General features: G+C 55.2%; 1 protein-coding gene across 4 annotated transcripts; it reads left to right on the top strand.

Moving 5' to 3' along the window:
* Positions 1 to 2,136: 2,136 nt before the first annotated feature.
* Positions 2,137 to 17,400, top strand: STK11IP (serine/threonine kinase 11 interacting protein). 4 transcript variants are annotated; one of them, XM_029933715.1, is made up of 25 exons: positions 2,137 to 2,199; positions 2,368 to 2,453; positions 4,848 to 5,053; positions 5,254 to 5,328; positions 5,602 to 5,697; positions 6,076 to 6,183; positions 6,301 to 6,372; positions 7,707 to 7,833; positions 8,068 to 8,171; positions 8,277 to 8,372; positions 8,612 to 8,653; positions 8,829 to 8,972; positions 9,150 to 9,234; positions 9,792 to 10,133; positions 10,522 to 10,727; positions 11,232 to 11,348; positions 11,450 to 11,627; positions 13,345 to 13,566; positions 13,685 to 13,788; positions 14,723 to 14,820; positions 14,914 to 15,092; positions 15,194 to 15,275; positions 15,490 to 15,560; positions 16,044 to 16,291; positions 16,990 to 17,400. In XM_029933715.1, exons 2-25 carry the CDS (start codon positions 2,393 to 2,395, stop codon positions 17,137 to 17,139), a joined length of 3,213 nt encoding a protein of 1,070 aa, XP_029789575.1. In that variant the 5' UTR covers positions 2,137 to 2,199; positions 2,368 to 2,392; the 3' UTR covers positions 17,140 to 17,400. The 4 variants fall into 4 exon arrangements, with proteins under 4 accessions (XP_029789575.1, XP_029789574.1, XP_029789573.1 ...); XM_029933714.1 differs by having other exon boundaries at positions 9,792 to 10,166; XM_029933713.1 differs by having other exon boundaries at positions 9,792 to 10,217.
* The last annotated feature ends 852 nt before the right edge of the window (positions 17,401 to 18,252 follow it).

The raw sequence follows: 18,252 nt of genomic DNA, 5'->3' as shown, positions 1-18,252 counted from the left end.
AGAAGTTGGAAGCTTAACTGACCCCAGACTTTACTTTTTCTAAAAAAGGGTTTGGGTTTGGGTGCCTGGGTGGCTCAGTTGGTTAAGCATCTGACTCTTGATTTCAGCTCAGGTCATGATCTCATGGTTCTGGAGTTTGAGCCCTGCATGGGACTCTGTACTGATAGTGCAGAGCCTGCTTTGGATTCTCCTCTCCCTCTCTGCCCCTCCCCACTTGTGCTGTCTGTCAAAATAAACTTAAAACATAAAATAAAAAAAGTTTTGTCTTCCTCAAGGTTCTTAATGGTAGCAATTTACAGAGATACACGCAAACCAACTTAAGCAAAAAAAAAAAAAAAAAAAAAAAGAGTTGGGTGGGAATTCTTTGGAAGGGGGCCATGGCCTTCCCTGCAGCCTGAGGGCAGAGAGGGGAGTGGGCCTCACAAGGGGGCTACAAACAAGAACTGCTTAGTCTCCCCTTGTTGGTTCTCTCAGAGGAGCGTTCTTCCTCTCCCTCCTTAGTTTAGCTTTCTTGGTGCTCTCCTTGTTTCACTTTCACATTTCTGGGAAGCCAGGGGATAGAGAGCAAATCTGGCAGCGTATTCTATCCCTACAAATAGAGCAATTCTCAGAATCTGTGGGCTAGGGAGACACTCCTGAAACATTTTTTTCAAAGGTCTATAAAGTCTGGAATTTCAATCTGTCTCTTCTTGCCTAAGAGGGTTCCAGTTGACAGTGACAGTTACGGAAGAACCCTCCCTTCCCAGTTCCAGGTGATGGATAAAGAGGGGACTGACCATCATCATGGCTCTGGGATTAAAAACTCGACCAAAATACAGTGAGACCTCACTCTTGCTTTGAATACTGCTCTGCTGCTATGTGTCGTCACTTAACTTCATTTAACTGCTTTTTAGGCTTCTGGCTCAGATCACACATAAATGCTAAATTGGTTTAGAGGCATAAATTTCCATTTCAAATATTGTAAGTTTTTAGAAAAATAGATCCTTCAAATTTTGCAACTTGAGATAAAGGTAACTATATTCTCACCCTCAACTGGCAAAGGATTCATTTTGATTTCCCTCTGTAGAAAAAAAGGCACTTAAGAAAACCACAACTGTCCCTGAAAACCAAATTGTTGTATTTTTCCTTTAATCTAGCTCAACAGTGATGTCCTTTTTTTTTTTAATGTTTATTTATCTTGAGAGAAGGAGAAAATGCAAGTGGGGGAGGGGCAGAGAGCTAGAGAGAGAAAGAGGGAGAGAATCCCAAGCAGGCTCCTCTGTGGTGTCAGCACAGAGCCCCATGTCGGGCTTCATCTCCTGCACCTGGAGATCAGGACTTGAGCACAGATCCAGTCCCTGGCCTAACCGACTGAGGAACCCCCCCCCCCCCCCCCCCCCCCCCCCCCCCCCCCCCCGCCCCCTGCCCCCGGCCCTGGGTGATCCTTTGTGCAAGGTGAAAGCTCTGATGGGAACTTGGAACCAGGAAAATTTGGCAGTCTTGACAAAATTGGTTACTAATTGAATGACCTTTGCAGGTAACCTAGCTTCTGTGAACCTGCTTTTTTTTTTTCAAACCTGGCCTAACAATTTTCATTCAGGTGTTATGAGACGGAACACAGTAAAACAAAAGATCAGATACACGTGGAGCATTACCAATCTCAACACGAGAGTCTGACATTGCTGAGAAAAGAACAGAGTTTAGAGGGACAGTAAGGAAAAACCGTCCAGGGAACTCTAGAGGTGGCAATTTTGCCAGCTCCGGCTTTCAGCAGATACCAAAAAAATTCCTATGGCGGGCTTGTTCTCTTCTAACTGGAAAACAAGTGTTCGCTTTGCCCGAATCTTTTCCTCGCTAAGAGAAAATTCCATTTCCCAAAACTTTGCTTCCCTACCCAGTCTGCAAACAACGAGTCAGGTTTTCCTCACAGGGGCCGCGGCAAGGCGAACGGAGCCCACGAGTGGGGCGGGGGTGGGGGCTCCCTTTCGGGTCAGTGGCCCGGGACCCAGCAGGTCCGACAGCCGGGGGACCGCCCCGTCCGCACCAAGCCCCGCCCCGCCGCCCCTATCCGACACGTCTGCACGACTTAGGGCGTGGTTTCCGGCAGCACTGGCAAGCTTTCCGGTTGTCCCGCCTACCCGCCTTACTTCCGGGGCGGGACTTCCTGCCCATTTTTGATAGGGGCCGGGCTGCGGAGTTGGTGGAAGGAGGACACAGGAGGTCAGTTTGGGTGTTCAGGTCTTATGCTCCTCGAAAGGGTGCCCAGGAGGACGCTCTTCCTCGCTCTCTCTTGCTTTTTTTTCTTCCCGCGAGGTCTCGGTTTGCTCGGACGTCCTAGGCTTCGGCTACTACCACCCACCTGAGGCTCTTCCGCTTCCTCTTTCCCAGGCTCCGCCCCCAGCGTCCCGTGGCCATGACGACCGCCCAGCGGGACGCCCTGGTGTGGAAGCTCGCCGGGCTGCTGCGGGAGTCTGGTGAGTGGATGCCTGGTGGATCTGGGGCTGGGGCAAGGCGGGGGTGCACCCTGCCTTACAGAGGCCTCCGCCTAGGAGTCATAGAATTACAGCTGTTTAAGGTCACGAGGAGTTCGGGCGTTAGTTCATTTTTTACTTCTCTGGGTTTTTTTCTCTAGTGCCATTGCTTGCAGTGTCCTTTATCCTTGACAGTTCAAACCCTAGCCATCCTGCGAGGCCCAACTCCAGTGCCACTTCCTCCATGCGTTCTCTGATACTTTCAGAGGAAGGTGATCATTACTTGGCTGTAAGTCTCTGGAGACCAAGGACTAGTATAATATTGCTGTGTGGCAAGGCCCTTAGGATAGCAAAAAGCATGAGATTTACTGGAGTCAGATTCATTTTAGTTGGAATCCCAACCCTCTTTCAAACGTGGCAAAGTTAAGTGTTCTGAACTTCAGTTTTCCTGACAAGCAGAAAGGCATAATGATTGCATTTAACTCGAAAGGTTGTTTCGGGGATTAATTTCAATTCATGTCAAACACTTAGGACAGTGTTTGCATAATATGTAAGGGCTCAAAACTGGTGGCTCTTTTTACTAGAGTTTCTTCTTTCAGGACTTGGGCATGGTGGAGCCACACTAGTCGTTCAGTGTATGGTTGACATTAGTTGTGGTAGAACAAGCCTCGGCTTTGAGGTCAGACAGAAATAGCAACTTACTACCACCTACATGATCTCAATTAATATTTTTCTCTAAGCTCCAATTTTTATATCTGTAAGAGGTGCTCAATAGTGCTTCTCTTTAGGAGTTTCTAATGAATTTTAAAGCAGGTAACCAAGTTTTCTGCCACGTTCTACCCAATTCATGTTAGCTGCCTTCCAGCACTCTGTACTCCCATTGATGGTACCTGTGGAGTCTCTCTTTATAGCCATTTTGTTTTCTGTGTAAGCGTTTTATCTCTTGTAGACTAGGGGGCCCGTTGAGGGTGGGAAGAATCTTTGAACTCTGTCTGCATCTATCCTTAGTGTCAAGTGCATAGAACATCTTTCAAGTAAGGTTGCACGATTTATCGGTTTGTTCAGATAAATCTGACCTGGTGCTCCAGGGATTAGTCATGGTGGTATGTATGGCTATGAAGAGGTAGCAGGAGAGACATCTTTATGGTGGTGGAATAGTTTTGTATCTTCATGGTGATGTTGGTTATAAGAATCCACACCAATGACAGTGGCATACAACTATACGTATGTACATTATCAGTTTCTTGGCTTTTATATTGTACCACATTTACATAAGACGTAACCATTGGGGGAAACTGGGTGAAGGATATAGGATACTTCTCTGTAAGATTTTTGCGACATCCTTTGACTCTATTCTTGTTTTTATTTTTTTTTTTAATGTTTATTTTTGAGAGAGAAAGAGCACTTGTGTGGGAGCAGAGGAGGGGCAGAGAGAGGGGGAGACAGAGAATCCCAAGCAGGCTTCACACTGCCAGCATAGAGCCTGACTCAGGGCTTGAACTCACAAACCGTGAGATCATGACCTGAGCCGAAATTAAGAGTTGGACAGTTAACCGACTGAGCGACTCAGGTGCTCCTCTATCCTGGTTTAAAAATAAATGTTTTTTCTTTGTGCTTACCTCATAGCTCTACCTTTTTTAGGTGCAGTGATGGGTACCAAGATGATCAAAAGGTGCTCTCAAGGATGAGTCTCATTAGACTGAGCAGTTTTAGCATAGAGATCAAGAATAATATTTCAGTGCTATAATGACTGCTTATTCTATGACATGCATTTTAGGATTGTTTGAAAGTTTCTGTACGTGTGCATAATTTGCAATCAGAAAAAGAAGTAAAGATGAAACTAACATCTGGGGTGCCTGGCTGGTTCAGTGGTGAAGCATGCGACTCTTGACCTTGGGGTCATGAGCCCGAGCCCCGTGTTGGATATAGAGTTTACTTAAAAAAATAAAAAAGATGAGATGCTTACCACCAGCTTTTATGTACAGTGAATGATTGTGGTGTAAAAGTACAGCAGTGTGGCAGTGAGGAGCCTGCCTGGAGGAGGCAGGTCTCGAGCCTAGCAGAGTGAAAGGGAAGATCAGAAAACGAGGTAGCTGTGAACCAAGTTGACTATATTCGCAGCATTGTGAGTAGGCCAGACTCTTTTGAGCAGATGGTGGAAGAAAATTTGGAAAAGTCGCTTGGACGTAGTGACACAATTTCATATTTCAGGCTGAAGAGTTAGAACTTCTTGGGAAAATAGAGGGGAGCCATTGAAGACTTTTGAGTGGGGGAAGAGATAGTATGATCCTGGCAGCTTACAGTGTAGGAGTGGGTGTATCCTGGGGTCAGAGTCTTAGAATAAAGGGAAAGGCCCTATCATTATGCTTTCCTTCCCGTCCGCCCCTTTTCCTGCAGGCGACGTGGTCCTGTCTGGCTCTAGCACTCTGAGCCTGCTGACTGGCACCCTGCAGCACTTGAACCACGTATTTGAGCTGCATCTGGGGCCATGGGGCCCTGGCCAGACGGGCTTTGTGGCCCTGCCCTCTCACCCCGCCGACTCCCCTGTCATCCTCCAGCTTCAGTTCCTCTTCGATGTGCTGCAGAAAACGCTGTCACTCAAGGTGCTGGGGTGGGAATGGGGTAGGATATATGCAGAGCCCAAGAGCTGGGGGCGGGTACATGGGTGCAAGATGTCTGCAGGGCCCCAGATCGAGGAGGCAGGAGAGCTGTGGGTGGCTGTGTGGAGGAGGGGAGGCCAGGGAGAGGGAGATGGGCTGGCCTCAGTGATGTGAGTGTTTTTTTGTTTTGTTTTGTTTTTTAGCTGGTCCATGTCCCTGGTTCTGGCCTCCCAGGGCCCATCAAGATTTTTCCCTTCAAGTCTCTTCGGCAGCTGGAGGTATGGAGTGTTGGGGAGGCTGGCACCCAAAACCCATTTGGGGCAACCTTTGGGGAATGGGAAAGAGAGATGGCCTCTTGGTGGGTGGGGGGGGGGGGCAGGCCTGAGTGTGCCCAATGCCCACAGCAGTGTGACACCCATCTCATTTAAGGCTTCCCTGAATCATAGTTGCCCTTGTCGACTTCTCCCTCCCTGTAAGAGGAGGGCAAGTGAGGCAAAACCTCTGTCTTTTGTGAAGTTCGGCGGCCCCCCCCCCACTTTTCTCCACCTCAGCTCCGCGGTGTCCCCATCCACTGCCTTCGTGGCCTCTGCGGCCTCTACTCCCAGCTAGAGACCCTGATTTGCAGCCGCAGCATCCAGGCATTGGAGGTAAGGAGGATGAGGGCTGGGCCCAGATGTCCCCTTCTGTGGGACACAGAGGACCAAGCTCTGACATCCCCTCTCTTTTGCAGCCTGCCCTGCGTCCGCTTCCCCTGGACAGTGTCCTTGCCCCCTTTGCTCTGCTCCCATAGCACCGTGTATGTCTGTCTGTTTGCGGCCGCAACTACCATCTCGTATTCAATATTCCCATGTTTGTCTCCCCGTTCTCCCCACAACGAGCTCCTGGGGGCAGGGCCCGGGGCTTGCTTTCAGTCTGCCTCTGCAGACCGACTTTGGTACATAAAGAACGAGTGAATGGCTGGGAGACGGCATGGCCTTGCAGTGGGGCGGAGGGGACACTGGAGGTAATGGAGCACCCTGTCTCAGGAGCTCCTGTCAGCGTGCGGTGGTGACCTGTGCTCTGCCCTGCCCTGGCTGGCTCTGCTCTCTGCCAACTTCAGCTACAATGCACTGACTTCCTTAGACAGCTCACTGGTGAGTGCCCGAGAGGGAAGGGGGTCAGGGAAGGACAGGGACGGGCTCTGAGGGAGGAGAGCCAGCTGGCTGCATGGAGGTGTCTGATCCTCTGCTGCCTTTCCCATCCACCCCCAGCGTCTCTTGTCAGCGCTGCGCTTCCTGAACCTGAGCCACAATCAAGTGCAGGACTGCGAGGGCTTCCTCATGGTGAGTATGGGCAGGCTGGTTGGGGCTGGCACCACTGGGTCTCTGGTCATTCTGCTCTCACCCTCTCCTGGAGCGCATTTCACTCCCACCTTGCTCTAGGTCCCCGCCTCCCCCGGGTGGGGCCGCCTCCTGGGGGCAGTACTGTTTGGGAACGCCGGCTCTAGCAGAAGACAGGCAAGCATTCAAACCTCAACTCCTCATCCTTGTGTGATTTGGGACAAACTAACCTCTGAGTGTCTTCGCCTGCCTAGCAGGAGTCCTAGGAGGACCTGCTTTTGTAGTATTGCCGTGGCCGTGAAGGTTGCTGGATGCTGCTCAGCCCAGCGCCTGGCTCAGAAAAACTGACTTCGGGATGGGAGGAACCTTCTCCCACGTCTCACAATCAGAGGCAAACAAAGTCGGACACTACTTAACGTGGTGAGAACAGACTTTGATTTAACCCGTAACACACCATTGGAGTAGCTGTAAGCTATCATGGTACGTCACCAGTGAGAAAACTGTTTTAACTGGTAGTAAGCTTCAGTGTGAACTGAATTCCGATTCAGTTTGTGCTGAGATTACTGAGAGCTTTAAAGGGAGAGCGAGGGAGTGGGGCCAGGGAAGATGGGCTGGAGCCGAGCCTCTCCTTGACCGAACCAGTGAGTTTCCTCTGGTCAAGGAACTAGACATACCCAAAGCAGGAAGGTGGGCCTTGGTCCATATGAAACCCACACGGGTCAGGGTTTGCTCAGCGGCGCTTGCCACAGTTAGCTGTCTACCTTCCCATGGAGGCTGGCACCCAGGGGCTCTATCTTCAGGTGTTGGCTGCAACAAACTGAATTCTCCTGGCATCCTGGGGTTTCTCTAGGAGGGAATGTAAGGGGGCTAGAGTTGTCTTCCCAGGGTTGTGACCTTGAGCTATTAGGAACTACGCTGGGGGTGCTTGGGTGGCTCAGTCGGTGAAGCATCCGACTTCAGCTCAGGTCATGATCTCACAGTTTGTCGGTTTGATCCCTGCGTTGGGCTCTGTGCTGACAGCTCAGAGCCTGGAGCCTGCTTCGGATTCTGTGTCTCCCTCTCTCTCTGCCCCTCCCCTGCTCACACTGTGTGTCTCAAAAATGAATAAATGTTAACAGAAAAAGGTTTACAAAATAGAAAAAAAAGGAACTATGCTAGTATTTGTTCAAGTCTGTTAATGTGGTCGGGGGTGGGGGCGGTGGAGGACTGAATGAAATCATTTGTGCTAAGGGTACGCAGTCTTCATAGGCCAAGGTTGAGGCCTGCTTGAAAAGAAGGCTCAGAGGAGCCCGGCTACAGTCTGGCCCAGAAGAGAACCTTTGTCACCAACCCCTCAGGACTTGTCTGAGCTCTGCCATCTGGACATGTCCTATAACTGCCTGCACATGGTGCCAAGAATAGGACCCTCGGGGGCCACTCTGGGGACCTTGATACTGCGAGGCAATGAGCTCCAGAGCCTACAGGGTGAGTGGGGAGTTTGGGGAGAGAGATGAGGGGGCCAGAGAGTAGGTGAGCGGGGGGTGCAAACCTGGAGGGCTTTTAGGGGCAGTGTGAGACTCAGAGTGGCCTCAGGCGGGCCTACGGGTAGGTCTGAGGTGCCCAGGCTGGTCCTTCCACTGCACCATCCCCCAGCACCTTGAGGGCCCCCCCTCCCCCACACGCACCCACATGCCCTTCCTCCCTCCCGTCTGCCCCCAGGCCTGGAGCGGCTGAGGAACCTGCGGCACCTGGATGTGGCATACAACCTGCTAGAAGGACACAGGGAGCTGTCCCCGTTGTGTCTACTGGCTGAGCTCCGCAAGGTGAGTCATGAGCGGCGCTGCTCCCTCCCAGGCTGACTGGGGGAGTGCCCGTCCTCACACAGGGAGGCCTGAGGCCCATCTCAGCGCCCCCTTCCTGCTCTTCAGCTCTACCTGGAGGGCAACCCTTTGTGGTTCCACCCTGCACACCGAGCGGTCACTGCCCAGTACTTGTCACCCCGCGTCAGGGATGCTGCAGCCGGCGTGAGTATTCTCACATCTGCTCTGCTTTCGCGTTCCCGCCCCGTCCTGCCCCCCGCGCCCTCATGCCTCTCTCCACCCCATCCCCGGGTGAGGGGCCACAGCCGCGGATCCCCTGCTTGTTATGCTGTTCCCCCCCCCCCCCACACTGAGCCTCGTGGTCCCCAGGCTGATGGGCTTCCCGAGTGGGCAGGCAGGGACCCCACCACCAACATGGCCCCTCCCCTTTTGTCTTTGCTCAGTTCCTTCTCGATGGCAAAGTCTTGTCACTGACTGACTTTCAGGTTAGTATGCTGGGATTGCCGGAAATAGGACTGGTTTGGGAGGATGTGAAAGGAGTCCCAGGGTCGTGGTCTTTCTGGGAAGCTGTAGAGGAGGGCCCGTCCCTTGGCCAGCCTGGCAGGGGACAGGTGCTCCTCTGGCTCCAAGCTCTCTCTCCTTCCTGTCATCACACGCCAGGTCTCCTCCACGTCCTCCAGCTCCATGGCTGGCCCTGTGCCCTGGCCAGCAGGGAGCACTGTTGAAACCTCAGGTGGTCCTGACCTGAGTGACAGCATCTCCTCTGGGGGCGTTGTGGCCCAGCCCCCGCATCGTAAGGTTAAGGTAAACTGTGTCCTAGGCTGCCTTGTGCCTGGGATTGAGTCCCTTTAGTGGGTGCTCTGGTTTATGGATGGACTAGAAATAGTAAGGGCTCCTCCTTGCTTGTGGGTGGGGCTTTCCAGGTAGGTTGGGTGGGTGGCCGTGGCTTTCATAGAGCACGGGCCCTCTGTCCACCCTCAGAGCCGAGTCCGTGTGAGGCGAGCAAGCATCTCCGAACCCAGTGATACGGACCCAGAGCCCCGTACAATAGACCCGTCTCCAGCTGGTAAGTCCGCCATGCCCCCGGCTGCCCTTGCCCAGGCCTGTCTTCAGTGTCCTGTCCTGGTCTTCTCGGCAGGAGGACTCCGGCTGTGGTGGAGCAGAGCGTTATAGAGGCCTCTTGGGCCTTCCTCTTTCTCTCTAATTTAGGGAAAGGAGAAGAGACCGCCCCTGGGCAGCATTTTCCAAAGTGTTTTTCAAGGAACATGGATTTTGTGGGCTGTCGGAAGGTCACTTGATGACTAGATTCCCCGGGAACTTCTGGGCTGACCAAAGTTAAATAGAGTCCTCCCGGGAAGTCTCAGGACCTCCAGGAGGCCCCCTCATATCTCGAATCTCCCAGGCAGTGTATGCTTTGTGGTTCTGAATCGCACATGGCCACAGCGTTCCACAGAACACGCTGCTGAGGGGAATCCTTTAGCCTCCCTCCCCCCAATCCCCAGCCCCTATTACATTGCACACCCTTTTACTCCACTCTGAGGATCGGTTGCAGAAGAGGTTGGGGCCCTTCGGGTAGCAGTGGGGGCGCAGGCTAGCTCAGTGGTGCTCTCCCCTCCGGCCCAGGGCAGTTTGTGCAGCAGCATCGGGAACTTGAACTCATGAACAGCTTCCGCGAACGGTTTGGCTGTGACTGGCTACAGTATAGGAATCACCTGGAGATCTCCGGGACCCCAGTTCTGGCCGCCTCCCAGACCCCTGCCTTCAGCACAGTGTGCCCGGACACCCAGAACCCAGGGTCTGTGCCCGGACCTCCGCCCCTGCCGAAGGAGTCACCACAGGAGACAGCAGAGGAGGTCGGGCCACAGCCGGAGCCCCAGGAGGAAGAGGTGGTGGAGGAGCTGGCAAAAGAGGAAGAAGGAAAGGAGGAAGAGGAAGAGGAGGAGCCGGAGCCGAATGATGTGGAGGGTGCCTGCCAGGGAGACGGGGCCGATGCTGGCGGTATTATCTGGGAGAGAGGCAAACCCAGACTTGGGATGGTTCATTCCGTTTGTGTGTTTGCTTTTTTTTTGGTCTTTTTTTTAATGTATGTTTTTGAATGTGGGCAGGAAAGGGGCAGAGAGAGGGGAGACAGAATCCGAAGAAGGCTCCAGGCTCTGAGCTGTCAGCACAGAACCCGACGTGGGGGCTCAAACCCACAAACTGCAAGACAATGACCTGAGCCTAAGTCAGATGCTTCTTCAACTGAGCCCCGCTGGCTGACTGACCCCTTTTGGCTGGAGGGCCACCCTACACGAGGGCAGAGTCGGGGTTACCTCTCCCATCTTACAAGGTTGTTCTCCTGATCTCTCCTCAGCGGAACTGTGTCGCCCCATGCTGGTGTGTCCCCTGGAGGGGCCTGAGGGCGTGCGTGGCAGGGAATGCTTTCTCCGGGTCACCTCCAGCCACCTGTTTGAGGTGGAGCTCCAAGCAGCCCGGACCCTGGCACGGCTGGAGCTCCAGAGTCTCGAGACGGCGGAGGTGGAGCCCGAGCCTCAGAGCAGGGGAGAGGCTGTGCTCGTGGTGAGCAGCAGACACAGGCTGGGCTTTTCACAGGAGCCGACTCGGGCAGCATGGCTGTTGGGGTGCCAGGCTCTGGGTTGCGAGTTTCCCACAGTCTCTCGTTGGCTCTTGGAGCCTGGGAGGCTGGGCTGCCACGCTGGAATGTGGATGTCAGCAAGAACGTTTTCATGACATCCAGAGTTACTGTTAACTTCCGGCTGTCAGTGTAACCAGAATCCCTCTTGTCCACTCTCTACTCTTTCCTTTCTTCCTTCCTTCCTTCCTCCTTCCCTCCCTTCCCTTTTCTTTTTTTCTTTCTGATAGAGAAAGACAGTTGTGAGCAGGGGAGGGGCAGGAGAGAGAGACACAATCTGAAGCAGGCTCCAGGCTCTGAGCTGTCAGCACAGCTCGAACCGATGGACTGTGAAATCATGACCTGAGTCGAAGTCCAGAAGCTTAACCAACTGAGCCACCCAGGCGCCCCTTCTCTACTCTTTTCTACCCAGTCCCCCTCTTTGTGTGCAGGGCTCAGAGCCGCTCCCTGGGGCCCCTGTCCTTGTTCTGCGTTTCTCCTACATCTGCCCAGACCGGCAGCTGCGGCGCTACGTGGTGCTGGAGCCCGATGCCCACGCAGCTATCCAGGTAACGGGGCCTGGAGCGAGGCCCAGGGGCCTGGGGGGAGATTAAGAGGCCGAGGGCCAGGGTGTGTTGCTCACAGCTGCTCCTGGCCCACTCTGTTTCAGGAGCTGCTTGCTGTGTTGACCCAAGCAGCCACCACGGCTCAGTGTCAGCTTAGGGACTCGAGAGACCCGCTGTGGGGCAGACTCCAGTGTCTACGCTGTGGCCATGAGTTCAAGCCAGAGGAGCCCAGGTTGGGATTAGACAGTGAGGAAGGCTGGAGGCCTCTCTTCCAAGAGACAGGTACGGACCCTGCCTTTGACCTTCCTGCCCACACATCTCCCACCATTTCAGAGACAGTGGCTTTGAAGGAAGGAGTATGGAGGGGGAACCCCAGAGAAGGGAAGGAGTTGGGACCAACTTTTCTGCCTGGAGGAAAATAGAACCATCTGCCTGATACATTAACCAAAAAAAGAGAGAGAGAGAGAGAGAGAGAAGGAGCAAAAAAGAAGAATTATGTTCTTTTTTATTTTTTTTGAAAGTCAGGAAATACAATCTCTGAAACTGCTTAAACGTACTCATTATTTTTTCATAACTTGAAGGCTCTTTCCACTTTTTCTGGCTAAGGTTTAGGAACTGCAGGAAACCTCCTCAGCTCCCCCTGCGGTATTGGGTGCAGCTCTGTCCTCCGGCATGCCTGGCTGTGGAGGAAGATGCTTTGGGAGCTGGCGGAGTTGTCCCTCTTTGACTGACCTTGGAAGCCACGTAATACCAAGTGGTGCCTCATGGCGTCTTTTACACTGTGTTCTTTAAAGGGAGAGATTTTTCCACTGCAGACCAGTCAATTAGCTATGTCTTTGGAGACATTGAAGAAGAAAGAAATATTCCTGGAAACATCTGTGTTGAAATGCGTGACTTTTATTAGCCACTTTTTTCTTCTGGGCAGTGGCTAGAGCAGGGGTTTAAAGTTTATTGAGAAAATAGACCCCTTTCCATCCTCCGCTCTAAGCCTCCCTCCCCAGGGGCCCACCAGCACGATGTGTGCCGTGGAAAAAGCCCCAGCCCCTTGAAGACCTTTCTGTGCTCCACAGGGTCCTGTGGCCCCTGGGGTCCCTTCAGTGCATCATTGTTACGGAACATTCCTGGGTGTTATGTTCTCTTTTTATTTGAGCCTCGGTCACCTCATCTGAACAACGAAGGGAGTGACCCTGTCCTCTGTACCGTGAGGAGACGTGAATGTGGCAAAAAGACACCAGGCACAGCGCTGGCACAAAACAGGTCCTCCGTAAACGGTGGCCGTGGCCGCTAGCCCCGGCTCCCAGTCTGGGGCCGGGCACGTTAAATTATTCGATTGTTGCTTTCCTCGTTCGCAAAGTGGGATCAGGAGAGTTTTGATTCTGTCGTCCAAGAGTCAGGCGTGTGCCCAGCACACTGTAGCTGCCCAAAGAATGTTTCCTCTCTTGCCGCTGATCCCTGACCTGGGTTCTTTACCTGGTCCGCTCACCCATCCTGACAACTCTGTAAGACAGGCACCCCCCCTGTTACAGAAGAGGAACCAGGCTCGGAGGGCTTCGGTGACTCTGTTAAGTGACAGAGCCTGGAATTGGACTCATACCTGGCACCCTGCCTTCCTGATCTGTTGATCTGGAGCTTTCAGGCATGGCTGGTGGAACCTCAGAGCACAGAGCAGCCTGAGGCTGTGGGAGGGCCCAGAGCAGGGCCTGGATGAGCTCGGTCCTCTGAGAGCCCCCAGTAAGAAGGCGGGGTCCATTTTGAGGAGGCTGTAGGCCGGGGGTCTGGGTTTGCTCCTCCCTCACTGGAACGGGGACTGGTTGGTTAACAGACCTGCAGAGCGCGTGGGGAGCAGCGTGCTGGGAATGGTGGGGAGTATATGAAGCTGGAGATGTCGGCCAGCGGGGGTCCAAGCGGGGATGGGGAACCTCAGGAGCACGGTAGGGGATTGTGGCACTATGTGTATGTGGGGGGGTTCCACAGGGACAGTGTCCATCCTTCCTTACAGAATCTCCTGCTGTATGTCCAAACTGTGGTAGCGATCATGTGGTTCTCCTGGCTCTGTCCCTGGGAACCACCAGCAGGGAGCACAGGCAGGGAGAGCCATCACCAGTTCCCTTGCAGTCCACCAGCACTGTCCGTGACCCTCCCGACCACAGCGACAGGGCCGACCAGGCCCCGCCTCACGCACCGGCCTCCCGAGACCACCACAGTTGGAGCCTCAGTCCCCGTGAGTAGAGGTGAAATAAGACAGGGGTGGTGTTTGGGGGAGGGAGGAGGCCCTGCTGGGGAGGCGGGCTGGCGCCGTGGCAGCCGAGGGGGGCTGATGGCCTGCCGCTTACTCACAGCCCCCGAGCGCCGTGGCCTCCGCTCTGTGGACCACCGACTCCGGCTCTTCCTGGATGTTGAGGTGTTCACTGATGCCCAGGAGGAGTTCCAGTGCTGCACCAAGGTCTGTGCCAGCCTGGCACTGCCCCGCTCCCCGACCACCCCTTGTTGCCAGCCCGGCAGTTTGTGTCCGAGCTGTGGCTCTGGAGGTACCAGGTCTGGCTTTTGGTGTCAACTCCAGTGATCATGTGTGGCGTGGCTGTGACATGAGAGTCTGTTGTTACCGCTCTGCAGCAGGGGTCACAGTGCTGGCCGTACGGAGCATGATGGCATCAGTGAGGGCCCTCGTCAGACCTACTGGCACTCAAGTGGGGCCTCCTGTCGCTGTCACAGATCCACGCTGTTACTGGGTCCTCTGTGAGCAACTAGCGTGTGCAGGTCACCGAGGTCTGGAGGAATTTGGTGTCACCAGCTGTCTTACGCTGTGGTGTGAGAAACCTGATGGCCGTGGAAGGGCTGGCCTCAGGCCGAGTGAGGGGGCCTCTCCTTGGGGTGCCCATCTAAGATCCAATCCAGGCCTCGGAGGGAAAGTTACAGGGCAAGAGGCGAGGAGGATCTGGGGAAAGAAGTGGCACATGAGGGGGGTCCTGAGATGGGAAGCAGCTCTTGGGGGAAACTGCTGTCGAGGCGTCAGGAGGTGGGGTCGGGAGGGGGCAGGTGTCCTGAGAGGAGTCTGAAGAGGCAGGCAGGGGCAGCCTCAAGTGTTTGCCAAGGGGGTTGGACCTGATCCCAAGCGCCGCAGGAGGCCTGAGGCAGGGGAGCGGCAGTCCACTTTGTTTTAGGATAGTTGGATAGCCAAGTGTGTAGGGTGGGCCCAAGGGGACACAGTGCCGGGCAGGGAAACCCGCTGAGCCTGACTGAGGGTGTGGGTGCACAGGGGTGGTGGGGCCAGGAAGCGTGAACGCTGGGAAGGGACTCGGGCACCGCGAATCTGCCCTCAGCCTGGCAGCCGCCTCCCGGTCCTCTCTTGTTTCTCAGCAGTCTGCTCTGCCCCTCAGGTGCCCCTGGCGTTGGCAGGCCACCCTGGGGAGGCTGTGTGTCTTGTGGTGGTATCTGACCGCAGGCTTTATGTGTTGAAAGTGACAGGAGAGATATGGTGAGTGACTGGGGCTGTCGGGGACAGGGCGGGGCCCCCTTTGGTCTCCCAGCACTCACTCTTTGCCCCCGCTCTGGTCCTCCGTCTCCACAGCGGGCCTCCAGCTAGCTGGCTGCAGCCGACCCTGGCTATTCCCCTGCACGACCTGAGTGGCATCGAACTGGGGCTGGCTGGACAGAGTCTGCGGCTGGAGTGGGCTGCTGGGGCAGGCAGCGTCGTCCTGCTGCCCCGGGATGCCAGGCATTGCCGGGCCTTCCTGGATGAGCTCACCGGTGAGAGAGGGAAGGGGCGGGTAGGGAGGTGTTGATCGGTGGAGACGGGGGATGGAGGAGGTGGTCTCTGACGTTCCCTGTCCCTGGCTGGCTCTGTCCAGATGTCTTGCAGGCTCTGCCTCCCACCTGGAGGAGCAGTGTCCAGGCCACAGAGGAGGAGGTGACCCCGGAGCACCGCCTCTGGTGAGTGAGAGGAGGTGGAGGCCGGGCTTGGTTGCCCAGACAGCTGCTGTTGGAGCACAGGCCCCTCTGCAGGAGCCCCGGCTGCAGTTAGGCCCTGAGCACCTGGGCCTGCCGCCCTTCCTCACACGTGCACCCTCCTGGCCCAGCCCTGGTCCCTCCTCCCCGCCCCCTTTGTATTTCCTGCCCCCCCTGGCTGACCACGCCTTCTCCCCAGGCCTTTGCTGGAGAGAGACTCTTCCTTGGAGCCTCCCCTGTTCTTCTACCTTCGGATGTTCCTGGTCAAAGGTGAGGCTTCTGTACTTCCGTCTTGTCCCAGGTCTCTGGCCATGTGCACCCCCCACCCCCCTTTGCCTTTCATGCCCTGGAAGCAATTTTCAGTTCCTGGAATCCAGACTTTCTGTCACTCACAGACACACCCAATGACAGCCTCAGTCCTCCTGGCCTCTCTCAGTAGGGCCAGGAGGTGTCCTGGGTCCTCCGTTGCTCAGAGACCTGTGCTTCCGGGTGTGTGCTTTCTATAAAGTGGAGCAGACCCAGCAGACCCACCGCCATCCTGTCAGAGGAGGCGAGTGGCTCTTTCTGAGTGTGGTGGGTGTTGGGGCAGGTTCCCTCTGTCTTGGGCCTCAGAGGTTTCAGAAGCTAGAGATGCCTGGAGTCAGAGAAAGGAGGGCCCTGGGTGTGGTCCACGCCTCTGCCCCGGGGGACCTGGACCTGGGCTCCTCTGAGGCTTCCCACCCTGGCCTCACCCTGTCTCTTTCCTCCCTCCAGGCTCTGCAACCTGCCCTGTGTCCTTGTTGATGACCCTGTCCACCCTGTACCTGTTGGAGGAGGACCCTGCAGGGTCCCAGGCAGAGCCTGCTCTTCCAGCAGCTTCTGGTGAAACCCTTGAGAAGTCCCTGCCCTCGGGGCAGGGCCCTTCTGTGCATGTCAGGGAGCAGTGGCCACTCAGCAGCCTGAGCTCGGTGCTGCTCTATCGCACGGCCCCGGGGGACCTGCGACTGGTCTTCTATGATGAGGTGTGTGTGTGAGAGAGAGAGAGAGAGAGATGGGGGCAAGAGGTGCTGGGCAGTGTGGGACATGGGTCTAGGAGGGCAGGGCATTGGGGGCAGTGTGGATGCGATGGGCAGTCATGCTGGAGGGAACATGAAGTGGGGTGCAAGGAACTAGGGGCCTCGCTGGGTCTGGACAAGCAGCAGGGTGCCGAGACAGCGGGGAGACAGCTGTGGGCATTGGAACCCCATGGACCTGGAGCATGGCTTTGTGTTGGCCGGGAGGCCCTTCGTGACGCACTGCTGCTGTTCGGAGCTTGTGTTTGATTGGGCCCCGCGTGCCCAATGGTTTTCACAGCCTCTGTGGGAGGAGACACTCTCATTATGCCTATTTACAGATAGAGAAACTGAGGCTTGGGGACATCAGTCTGCTTGCCTGGGTCACAAGGGGTAGATGCAGAAATTGAACTCCACAACCAATTCCTTAGAATTGATTCCAGAACTTATATTCTGGAAAACAGGGTGGATGACAAAAACAAGATAGTAAATGTGGAAGCCTCCTGGGCGGGCCTTCAGTAAGTGTTGACTGCGTTCTGTTTAAAAAGCTCAAAGTCAGGGTCTTCTGTAGGGAGTGACACAGGCTTGGGGAAGCAAAGAGGCCGTTGAGTCAAGGAGGGGCTGTGGGTCCTCCGGGAGCCTCACCTCACTACCGCTTTGTCTGCCAGGTGTCCCGGCTGGAGAGTTTTTGGGCACTTCGGGTTGTATGTCCCGAGCAGCTGACAGCCCTGTTGGCCTGGATCAGGGAGCCCTGGGAGGAGTTGTTTTCCATTGGACTCCGGACTGTGACCCAGGAGGCTCTAGATCTTGACCGGTGAGGCTTCCCCACTGACCTTGGCCTCGGGAGCCACGGCTGGAGATGCTCTCTCTCCAGACTCTGGCTGCAGACTTCTCTGGCCTTTGGATGCTCAATGAGGCCCCATAATAACCCAGGAAAGCGTCATCTCACCCAGGAGAAGAGTGAGAGAAGTTGCCTGCCCTGGTCTGGCTCAAGGGGACAGGCTAAGTGGTCAGTAGGGCTGTTTCTCCTGCACATTTTCTCAGGTAGCAATAAAATTGTTTCCATTCCAGAGGCCACAGGGGCACTGTCACGTGTCATTCCCGCAGCCTGCCGCTCCTGCATCTCCCCTAGCGGGCACGGCCCCCGCCCAGAGTGCTCCCTCGGCGGGCAGCGCAGGCAGCCTCGTTTGGTCTGTGAGACCCCGTCTCCCCACTCTGTCCCAGGGGTTGGGAGCCAGCCGGACCCCGGACTCATGGGCACCAGCCCTCAGCAGCCTCAGCCCTCACGGGGCCTGATGTGGAAATCTCTGCCTAACAAATAGTAGGGCCAGTTTGATCCTCTGTCTCTCCGGTTACAGTTGGGGACGAATGAAGATCTCAGACCATTGGCAGTAGGTGCTGAACACGAAAAGGTGTCTGGGGAGAGGGCGTGTGGAGTTGGGCTGTGGCGGGCAGCGAGGTGTGTGTCCCCCGGGAGGGGTGTGGAGAGGAAGCCTGGAGCTGCTGGCCGTGAGAGGAGAGCTTCCCGGAGAGTGGAACGGAGCAGGGACAGGCCTGAGCTGAGTGATGGGTGTGCAGGGCCAGGTCCTGGCGGTGTGTTTGCAGTTCCCGGGTCCAGTCGTGCAGGCTCCCCTGGAACTTTAGGTTACGTGAACTAAAGGAGAGCTCCCCCCCTTTTTTCTTTTTTTCTCTTTCTCTTTTGGCCTAAGCTAATTTGAACCAAGTAACGAGCCACAGGAAGGGTCTTAATTGTGTACATTCCCATTAAGCTGAGGTTTTGAGCCAGCCTGACTTGGGACCTGACTTTTGCACCCAGGATACGGCGGGAGGAGTGGCACCCACATGTTTGTGTATAGAGGGAAGAAGCCTTGGGGAAGGAGTGTTGGGGCTCAAGCCAAGCTTCCCTTAAGCCCCGAAGCTGGGCTCTGGCG

Source organism: Suricata suricatta, chromosome 3, assembly GCF_006229205.1.
Source record: "Suricata suricatta isolate VVHF042 chromosome 3, meerkat_22Aug2017_6uvM2_HiC, whole genome shotgun sequence".
Taxonomy (NCBI): domain Eukaryota; kingdom Metazoa; phylum Chordata; class Mammalia; order Carnivora; family Herpestidae; genus Suricata; species Suricata suricatta.
Note: the sequence above shows the minus strand (reverse complement) of the source record. Positions and strands in the feature narration are given on the sequence as shown.

What these genes read in the sequence shown, in the direction of transcription:
- STK11IP (XM_029933713.1), top strand. Translation starts at nt 2,393, where the DNA reads ATGACGACCGCCCAGCGGGACGCCCTGGTGTGGAAGCTCGCCGGGCTG. An exon ending in GCAGCATCCAGGCATTGGAG is followed by an intron (nt 5,698 to 6,075) that starts GTAAGGAGGATG and finishes ACCCTGTCTCAG; the next exon opens with GAGCTCCTGTCAGCGTGCGG. An exon ending in GACTGGTCTTCTATGATGAG is followed by an intron (nt 16,292 to 16,989) that starts GTGTGTGTGTGA and finishes TTTGTCTGCCAG; the next exon opens with GTGTCCCGGCTGGAGAGTTT.